This window comes from Erpetoichthys calabaricus, chromosome 5, assembly GCF_900747795.2.
Source record: "Erpetoichthys calabaricus chromosome 5, fErpCal1.3, whole genome shotgun sequence".
NCBI lineage: Eukaryota > Metazoa > Chordata > Cladistia > Polypteriformes > Polypteridae > Erpetoichthys > Erpetoichthys calabaricus.
Window position 1 is genome coordinate 190724399 of NC_041398.2, and position 11127 is coordinate 190735525.

The 11127-nt window shown below is 37.4% G+C and overlaps 1 protein-coding gene across 1 annotated transcript in view; it reads left to right on the forward strand.

Annotated features, from left to right (window-relative positions):
- Window positions 1-10472, forward strand: part of LOC114652691 (cilia- and flagella-associated protein 95-like) — a 62145-nt gene extending 51673 nt beyond the window's left edge. Inside the window, exon 6 of the mRNA XM_028803023.2 lies at window positions 10181-10472. Coding sequence (XP_028658856.1) covers window positions 10181-10369 — 189 coding nt within the window. The 3' untranslated portion in view covers window positions 10370-10472. The remainder of the gene's footprint in view (window positions 1-10180) is intronic.
- Window positions 10473-11127: the final 655 nt, after the last annotated feature.

Sequence of the window (11127 nt, forward strand, 5' to 3'; positions counted from 1 at the left end):
GGAACGCAACCCCTGCGATGGAGCAGGGATTACTGTATTAAAAAAATGGCAGATGCTTCTCCAGGTAACCCCCCGCGTCACAAGGTCATCCAAAGCCTGTTTTTGTGGTTACTGTCACACTTTGTTTGACCTATTTTGGCCTATGTTAATTATTGTCAGCTATGCCTATGTGTTCAGCTACGATTATCATTAGAGAAGTCTGTTGAGTTGTAAAAGAGAAAGACTGACTGCATTTCAATAAAAGACACTTTATTTTAATGTCCAAGTGTTCATACTTTCCTGAAAACATATTTTAAGTTGCGATTTACCACCACTGGCATGCCATTGGGCCTGTGATCACTGTGGTCTTGGCCCCCCAAGGGATATGGCCCCCGCTGCAGCATGAGTCCCTTATTTTTTTGTATTAAAAGTGGTAACCCTATCATAGTTCGTAATTAAAATTGACATTAAGTCAGAGAATTCCTCAAAGAAAGATGCGTTGAATTTAGGAGGTCTATACACGGATAATACTAGAACGTGAGAATCTCCATGAATAACAATGGCGAGATACTCAAAGGATTTGAATTTACCAAAACTGACATCTTTACATTTTAACCGGCTCGAGTAAATGTTTGCTAAGCCGCCACCTTTCATTCCTTGGCGGGCCGCACGAGTAAAACTGTAATCCGGAGGCGCAGATTTGATTAAAACAGCCGCGCCATCTGAGCTAAGCCACGTTTCACTTTCTCTATCACTAATAAGATCGTTGATAAAAAACGTCTTGTTAGTTAAAGCTCTAACATTTAATAGTGCCATATTTAATGTTTCGGAGGGGCAGAAATGAATACTATGTGCGTTATTGATATTTGGTACAGGAACTAAGTTATTTTTATTAGCGCCGCTCTGTGTGTATTTTTTGTTTAATCTATAGTCTGTTTTTGTAGTTTTAATACATTGTTCATCTAAAGTAGTAATTTTAATTAAATTATTGGTGTTTATGCCGTATTGCCTAGATTTTCTACGTGCATTGAGATTGGTTATTAGAGTATTAATGTTGTGCACTTTTACGGAAGATTTTATTAAACAATTATCATGTCCTAGCACAGCAATAGCATTTCGGAAGGGGTTTAGAGTAGAGATAGATAGTCAAGATAAACGAAGGTTCTTTGTATACTATTGGTAGGGTGGATACCATCGTAGGATGATTAGAAGCCATGACCTGTGTTGTCCTTAGGTAAGCAGTATAAAGGCTAGTGCTACACACTTCTTAGTTATCCGAGACTGCAGATTACACTAAAAATTTTTTCATGTGCATTTCATTGATTACGAATTCCAGGTTTACACCCTTTTGCTTTGCTTTCTTTATTATGCTTCTGGCTTATTTGGTTGACTTTCTGGTTTTGACTTTAGCTTGTTTATTTGACTACATTTCATCTTCTGGTTCCAAGTCAATACAAACTGCCTCCTGGTCTTCATAGTATAAAGATACACAGGACACACTTGATCATCCTGGCCCAGTTCAGTTGCTATTTAACCCAATACTAATATCTCTGGCATGTGGTAGAAGTCCATACATGCAATGGCAAAACCAGGAATTTAACCCTGAACTATAAAGAATCACCAAGAATCTCTGCTTTAGCAAAACATCTACAAAAGTGACACTGTTTACAAAGATATTAACCATAAAACATTTACAGTTTTCACAGTGCCCTTGCAAAAAATACAGGATAGCAGGCCACAGTGGCAGATAAAAAGGACCAGGGGATAAACTGTTGCCAAAATAACAATGAAAAGTCAAAAAAGCAAAGAATCTTTTACCAAAATGTTAGTCAAACTTCTAGCCAGAAGTCATAAAACAGAAAAACTTTTCCCTATGTTTGCATTAAATTTATCAAAATTTTTGACAAAGTGTTGTTAACTTCCATTACCATGCCCTGTAGTAACTGTTCATCATGTTAAAGCAACTGCCTAACAAAATAGTGGTGCCCATTAGAAGATAAAATGGCATTGCGGTAATTACTAAACATAAGGTAAAAAGTATTCCAAATTCAATTTACACAGAAAATTACATTACACATGCATTCTCCATAATTCAAAACAGAATTAAAAAATTAACACAGGCTAAAGAAAAATGTGTAATATTATATAAATATTCAAAACCAATTCATTTATCCTAAACGTTGCTGGTTTGGTAGTCACTGAGGGACCCTGAGTCACTTATCTGAATTGTCCTTGCTGAATCTGTGTACATGTTATCTACCCATCCACTTTCAAAAACAACTTAATGCAATTTCATATTTTCAGGATATAAATATTGTGTGCTGTTCTTTATATAGAATACCCTTCAGGGTTCATAAAGCATAAAATCCCTATACGAAATAACACACTGATTTTCAAACCATCATTCTTTATCGTGCCCAATTAGCCCTTTTTACAAAATTTGGAAGTGAAATTAGTCTTGTGTAAATAATTAGTATTTCTCTCATTTCTCTTATTTTTTTCAAATTTATTGTAGTAATGGATAAGTGGTTGACAAAGAACGGCTGAAAATGCAGGTTACTGAAATGGAAAAACAAAAGAAAGGGTCAAAAAGAACAATTGAAGGAAAATTGATTCAACAAGTTTAAAATTAACAAAACAACAAACAGTAGGTAGAAAGAATGATTCCAACTGTTTACAATTTCAAACAGTGACAAAGGAGATTCATGTCTGTAATGTGTTGTTTGCTGCGAAATTCCTGAGATGAGAGAACGTGACCGAAAAAATTACTTTGGCATATTGAGGCAAAGCATCCAGATTTGAAAAACAAGGTACTTAATTTTTTTGCAAGAAAAGTAAAAGAATTAAATATGTCGAAAAATACGTTTTTTTGTTTCACCAGCATCAGTCAAAAAGATATGCATGCTTCATACCTCAATAGTTTGTGAATTGCCCAATCTGGTAAGCCCCACACAACTGGTAAAGGTTTAGTGCTCCCACCGATAAAACATGTTGTTGGAGTTATATCTGGTAACAAGAGCTTTTAAAAAGTTGATTTGTTTCAACTTTCCAATAACATGCAGAATTGATGAAATGTCCCAGTGGGTAGAAGATCAGATTATCAGCAGAGCTAAGGCAAGTAATTGTTTTTTTTTTTTGTTGCTGGATGAGTCCCCTGATGGGCTAAGGGCTGTCCCAAATGATTGTTTCTATACATTTTATAAAGAACAATAAATCGCATGAAGATATGGATCTGTATGAACCAATTATTTGAGGTACTAACAAGGAAGTTTTCAAGGCTCTTGATACTTATGTAAAAATAAAGGGTCTGCACTGAATTATGTTGTAATGTGCAGTGTGACTTGAGGCCTTAAACTAGATTTGAATGCATCATGAGCTCACAGCAGTCTTCACAGAGAAGCATTAATATCAAAAATTATGCCAGATGATTTGAAAAGCGTTTTAGATACTGGAGTAAAAATCATAAATTTCATCAAGATTAAGCCATTAGTTACAGTCATGTAATGCTGTGCAAGGAGATGGGAAGTTTTTACAAATCTCTTTTTCAATGAGGTATGTTGGCTGTCTAGGGGCAAAGTGCTGACAAGGATTGTTGAACTCTGCAATGAAGTCTCAATGTTTCTAGATGGAAAAAACGATTAAGCAGTATCGTTGTGTGACAAGAAGTTTGTTCTGAAGCTCACGTATTTGCCAGGTATATTTTCGAAATTAAATTCACTGAATTTATACTTATAAGGAAGAGATGGGTCTAATATACTGTATTTGCAGTACATGACCAAATTCAAGGTTTCATGGAAAATAAATTTTGTGGAAAAAAGCATTAAAAGACCAAAAGTATGATTGTTTTGAAACATTCAAAACCTTTAGTATTTAAAATGAAATGAAACCACCTAATGACTTCATCTCTGTAATAGTCACAGCTTCACTGAAAGAAAATTTTGATTATTACTTCCTTGAAGAGAGGAAAAATTGTGAGAAAAAAAATAGGATTGCAAATCCAATTCAGAACGATAACAGAGCTACTGGAGCATCAATAAAGACAAATGAAGAACTAATTAATCTATCTGAAGACATCGCATTGAAAATGAATTTTGATTGCAAAAAATTTTTACTTTTTGTTGTGGTCAGTTCAACATACTGTACCTATCTTGCTCTTTATACCAAAGCTGTGTGACTGCTGTTCCCTTTCACGACTTTGTACATGTGTGAAGTTGGATTTTTGGCAGTGGTAGCAATCAAAAACCAAATTTCAAAGTAAACTGCAGTTATCAAACTTCTTGTACCTGAAAATGTCTCACGTCGTGGGTCACGATGTGGACATCAAAGACGTTTTCAGCAAAAATAGAAAACAAGTGCATTCTTCAAACACACACCCCATTATGTATCTGAGAAACAAATTTATAAATGAAGTAGGTATATTCAATAAAAATTAAAGAGTAGTAAAGCAATATATTTTATTCAACTCCCCTTTTCACAATATATGTAGTACCACCGGATGGGTCTTGGAAGTTTGCCGTTTTTAAAAGTGGGTCTTGGTCCATGAAAGTTTGGGAAGCCCTGATAAATAAGCATTTCTTTCACAGTTCTGCAATTGTTTAGGACAGCAGGAAAAAGAGTTTACTCACTCTCAACACCACCTGGAAAATAAAAATATGGATGTGTGAAAAGGGGTTATAATTCACTTGAAGGTAGTGAGGAGCTGGTGCCAAATCCTACTAGCATTAAGCACAAGGTGGGAATCACCCCTAGCCTTTGGAACATACTCCCCCTCAGTCATGAACTCCTTGATAGTTTGTTGCCAGTTAATCTAACAAGGACACCTTTTGGATATGGGGAAAAAAATTGAATTTCTTTATGGAAATCCAATGAGACCGATTGAAGATGTGTATACTGCAGACTCTGGTGCAGAGCAGCAGTAAGCACTGTGCTACCATGCATATCTTGAGAAAAAAAATGAAATAAACACACAAAACAGTTTTTATCATAATTGTGCTAAAAGACTGCAGCCATTTCATTGCACCTTGGTTTCCCAAAAGTTCCTTACTGTTGTCTGTACTAGGTCCGCTGTGATCGACCATCAGTCTCCACAGCACAGCAGGGTTTTACCTCTGGATAGAAGACATAAGCTGCCAAAAGCTGTTTTACATCAAAGGCAACCAGATAAAATTAAAAACAGGTCCAAGTTAACTTCATCTTTTTCTTTTGTTATATCTTTTTTTTTATTATGCGTGTAAGTGAGAGCACAAATGCATTTTATTTCTGTATTGAATTCATAGCTTAAACTGTTTTACGTACAAATGACAGAGTGGCCTGCCAACAATCCATTTTGTTAGATGTCTGTCTGCATTTAATTCATTTCTTGGAGCCAGGAAGACTTTTTTTTTCTGTTTCCAACAAAAGTCTCCCCCAATGAAATTATTGAGGACAATTTATTATTTTTGTTTCTAATTGTTGCCATGTGTCCACTGTTTACTGCTGATCGTCAGTGTTTTATAAAACTCAGTTTCGTTATCTGTTATGCCATGCAGGATCACTGCTGTGGCTTCTATAAACATGTTTTACCACATGATGGAGATGTGTTGATGTGGAATCTCTAACATCAGTACTGCTTACAACTGCTCTGAATTTAATAGCCTTCCCGAACAGACACCTTCGACATGTGTACCTTGGTATGTTTTTGACATGTTATACGGCAACTCTTATGTTGTAGTTCAGAAATGATATCCCTCTATTTGAGGGTGTGAGAATGAGGATACGAGTGAGTGTGCTCTCTATCAAAGGCTGAAACCACTTTGTCCCCGATGCTATCAGATGAAGCTATGGCTTCCCACAACACTGAACAAATTCAGAAAACAGCATCTAAGGCTAGAGATAAAGTAACCAAGAATAATACAGTATATGAAATATTTTATTTCAATAATTCAGTTTCAGAATCCACTTTGTATATATTAAAGCCACATTCCTCAGTCCTGGTCCTAAGGAGGAAAACACCATCACTGATGCTTTTTAGCCCCACTGATTTTGCTAAATGGCAATCATTTCTTGATCTTAGTTACAGTCCTTTTTTCCAATTCAATTTCCTTTTATTCGTGTAGTACTCTACTCCATGTTCAACTATAATGTATTAATAATAAACTGCACATTTACTTATATAAACACTAATTTACATTAAATAAGTAGAGAAACTTGAATAATGCAAGTAGATAAAAGTATGACATAAAGTTCATTAACATTATAATTTAGATATGTCCATTTGACAATGGAGGAGAGAAAAACAAAAATGGCAACAGAATTCCCAAATAATTATATTCCTTCTGTGGTGTCCATAGTTTTTATAATAGACAAAGTCACAGTCCCGATAACCTAGAATAACTGGACAAATATTATATATCATTTTTAAAATAACCACAAACAAGAGGTGAAGATGGTTGGGAGCCTGGGTGAGATAAGCCCTAATTTATCGATGTGACTGAGTTGGTTAAATAGGCATGCAAGCACACCACTAGTGATGACTGTTACACATGAAAACGATGATGAACAGTACTCTGCCCCAATCCAGTCAATAGACAGGTCTGGGTAATGGGTAGGTGTAGGAAAAATAATGAAAGCAGGACCAGATGGACAATGTTCTATCTCAGCGGGTTCAGAAGACATTTTCTAAAAAGGACATGGACCAGGTCAAAAGAATCAGCCAGGTTCAAAATTCAAAAAAAGTCTAGCTGATTTTTCATTAATCCAAATCATCAAGTAAAAATCAAAGTTCAAAAACATGAAAGAGAGGATTAATAAGCCAGTAAGAAAAAAAAAACAAAAAATAAGGGTTTAGATTAGCAATCTGGATCAAGTGAGTTTATGTGATTAAAATACTGTTGCACATTATGAAGTTAGCTGTCATGCTCCCCCAGAGGCTCTTGGGAGAATCACCATAGCAAAGGGAGGCATCAAATTCAGAATATGGCAGTACTTATGCAAAAACGAAACAGTGTCATGAAATAATGTAAACAAAAATTAACTTTTAATCAAATTAATCAAAGCAATATACAAATACATAGACTTTAGAAATTAATTGCACAGGATAAAAATCCCCGAAAAAGATATAAATAATGTCTCTAAACACTCCAGGGAAAGCAATAATATCCCATACATCATGACAGATGAGATAAAATTGTGTTTGTTGAAAATGGTGATGGTCATTGCCAAAAGTCAAAAATAAACCAAACTACTAAAAAGTCAAAAACCTGAAGAGACGCACAGGAATTTCTAAACGTTTGATCAAAAATGCACACGCACTACCACTGTGAAAGTTTTTTGTTGTTTGAATCCCGACTCTTGGACAACCAAGAAATGTGGGATGCTTACCTTCATTGTGATCGTGACATTGTGTGCCACAACTTCCAGGTTTCATGACATGAAAGCTATACGCAATGCTGCCTAAAACGGCACTCACAAGAAAATATAATGGAGTGCGCCAAGACTTAAAATACTTTTTGGTACATGAAACTGACCTCAAAATATAAAACCAATTAAAGAAATGGATTTCATGAATTCAAAAACCTCCAGATAGACAATAACAGTAACAAAATATGAGCTATAAGCACAGACAAATATTAACAATGTTTTCATTCATAACCGAATTTCCCTTTTAAACGATGGAGTGAAGGGCGTGATAGTAGGTGTAGTGTTGGACCGAGTTAGGGTTGGGTCATTGTTCTTTGTCTGTGTCAGTGACTTTTGGGCTAAGAGAAGACAGGTAGACATCATGCTTCACTTGCTTCTTCTGCCATTGATTTTCCGCCCTTTTAATTCAGTCTCCACACACTCGGCAGAATGGTCACATTCTTGAGAACATGCCGTACAGTCGAATAGCAAGCAGATTTTATCCTTGTTGTCACCTCCCATGGTCTGTGGTATTTTGACAATAGAGGAGTGGCACCAAGTAAATAATGGGGACTAAGAAGAGAAACAGAATGCAACAGAACAGCTCAGCAAAGGTTCACAGTTATTGACAAGCATTGATTATTAAGCAAATGACTAAAAAATGTAGTTACATTATAAACACAGATTCAGCACTCTTAATCAGGATGTGTAGACTAAAGCAATGCATCTTCAGCTTGGATTTAAAAGTTTAGACCAGTTAGGCTCTTCTCACATTAGAAACTTGACCTACCACAGCAGTTTCAGTTATTCTTGGAGCATTTAGAGTTTTTCCTGATTCTTCCTTTACCATCACTTTTCAGAAAGGCCCAGCTGTGTCTTCTGTTTTCTAGGAAGTCCAGTCTGCTGAGCAAAATGGTGAAATAAAAGAATTACTTTCTTGTAAGGCTCTCTGTTGGATTATTATTTTCACCTGTGCTTGACAACAGTTAATGTGCAATTTGAATAGACAACCTGGTAAAAATGAAGGTTGTCACAGAGGACATGGATTGGTTGGCATCCCGGCCTTTAAAATGGATGGATGGATAGATGGAGGGAAGCAGCCTCCTGGGGCCATGTGCTCTCCCAGTGAGATAGGTGGCAGGGTCCCTCTAATGGATCTACCAGGTACATGCCTGCAGTGCATCATGGAATTTGTAGTCACAAGGGGCACCCTGTTGTGTTTCTTTGGAACTGCCAGTGGGTGCTGCCAGGTCTGGTATACAGGAAGCCACTCCACCACACTCAGGCGAGTCGGAGTTGGGTGTGCAGGAAGGACAAAGCTTGCCTGGGAGGTATGAAAAGTGAAAAGAAGGAGTTATGCTTTGCTGAAGTTGGAAGAAAAAGGAGCCTGTTAAAGGTACTCTGAAAAAATAAAAAGCATTTGATTTGAACTGGGACTGTGGCGGTGTAATTGTGTCTGGGGTTTTAGGGTTCAGTGGCACCCCCTGCAGGGCACAAAATATAAGTTAAAGTGAAATAAATGAAGTAGAAAAGTATGGTGATGTAATGCACCCTCTCTGAGTATTTAGGCCTTGAAACAGCAAAAAGATATATGTTCTAAAATTCTTGAAAAAGTAAAATGCACAATTAATCGTAGTGTCATGGACACCAAGCAAGGACTGGCATGGATGGTTCAAAGTTCCTTACCAGACCCAGAGGCCACTTTAACGGAAGTACAGGCAGAGAACACTCACTTTAACTATTTACTCCCTCAATACAACAGGTGGCAGTCTCCCTGGGCTATGGTGCCTGCACAGATACCTGCAGGGCAGGCTGGGAATTCCATCCCCACTTTAGAGAGCTCTGTTGGGTTCCATGAGTGCCACCAGGGGGAGCTACAGGGACAGACCATCTCCACTTTAAGGAATTTCCGCTTGACCTGGCAGTGCTTCTAACGTGAAGTGCTGTAACAATGGAAGTACTCAAGGGTCTAATATAAAAGGGCTCCAATGCCTCACCTCAGAGAATCAGAATTGGGTGGAAGAGGGTGAAGGTCAAATGGGGGAGAGTAAGGAGAGGAAAGACAAAGGAAGGCAAGAAGATGATCTACATTTGTATTTTGTGCTTGTGAGAGTTTACGAGAACTCTGAGAAGTATTTAAAAAAAAATAAAATCTTTATTTAAACCTGGGACTGGTATGTTTGGGGATTGGGGCTCAGTGGCAGACCTTACTGGTCACAATAGCAAAACATTTAAAAACTAAAAACTATGAGGTTTAGTTCAACAAAAAGTGCCAAGAAATACAAAAAATATATAAATATATAAATATAATGGATTTACTCTGCCTCGCAGTAAGGAGACCTGGGTTTGCTTCCTGGGTCCTCCCTGTGTGGAGTTTGCATGTTCTCCCCATGTCTGCATCGGTTTCCTCTGAGTTTCTCCTACGATCCAAAGACATGCAGGTTAGGTGCATTGGCAATCCTAAATTGTCCCTAGTGTGTGCTTGGTGTGTGGGTGTGTGTGGCCTGCGGTGGGCTGGCGCCCTGCCCGGGATTTGTTCCTGCCTTGTGCCCTGTGTTGGCTGGGATTGGCTCCAGCAGACCCCCGTAACCCTGTGTTAGGATATAGTGGATTGGAGAATGACTGACTGACTATAAATGAGCCAATATTTCTTTTATGTAGTGCCCTTTATAGAGCACACCATCACAAGACACTTTCCTACTCAAACAAAGGTTTTGTCTGCTAACTGGCACTTCCAAACTGGCCCCTGGTTGTTGTGCTTGTGATTTCCAAGTGGCAGCCATCTTGTGATAATTCAATACATGTTCTCTGTGTTCTTTCCCAGAAACCTGTGCAGGATCTACCTGACTATTCTACTGCCTTCAGGAAATGCCACTCCCAGTTCACTGACACAGCCGACTACCGCAGACATGGCAAAAACATCTGGCAAGATGAGAGTGGAAATTACGCCAACAAAGATCTAAAAAACAAACAGCTGAAGCACAGCAATCCCATAACTCAGCATTTGTTATAATCATCTCATTAAACAAATCATTTCTATTGGTTTTAGCTTTTACAACTACAATGGAAACCTTGATAGTATTGTTACTAATAAAGAAAGCCCTCAAAGGGGAAAACAGATGTGCTTAGTTTATTATTCATTTTCTAAGAACATTGATGCCTTTGATATGAGAAGCAGTAAGCACTAACATTAAGAAGTTTCTTAAATCGCTGCTGGCTTAATGTACTTTGAAATGTAATCTAAAATGAGATTTTACTGTCATTTTTGGCAAAGAAAAAATTTAATTTATATTGTATTGTGCATACTTTGATTATCTCAGCTGAGGAACATTTGGAAACAGCATTAAACATGAGCTGTCTAGTCACGATAAACAATTTAATCATAATAATATTTGTAACCTTTTAGGCTTTTGTCATCATGGAACTTATAGATTATTCATCATCTCTCCACCAGCAGTTCCTTCTCTGGTAGCCAACTGTCCATCAAATGGAAACCCATTTCCAGGAAATGTAAAGTCTTTTTACTTTGTAATGTTCTGGACTTTACTCTAGGTGATATTTATGGACATTCAGTATTTATAGGTGTGTTACGTGTAAGTAAGGCTGGCGACAAAGAAAAACTGTTTTGAGGTATTTGAGGTTCTTCTGCTGCACCTCCATTCATCCATTTTCTGACCCTGCATATCTTATCAGAGTGACAGGGATCGAGACTCCATGCTAACATCATTGAAGAAGGTAGGAACCCACACTAGAGGGGGGTACAATTCCATC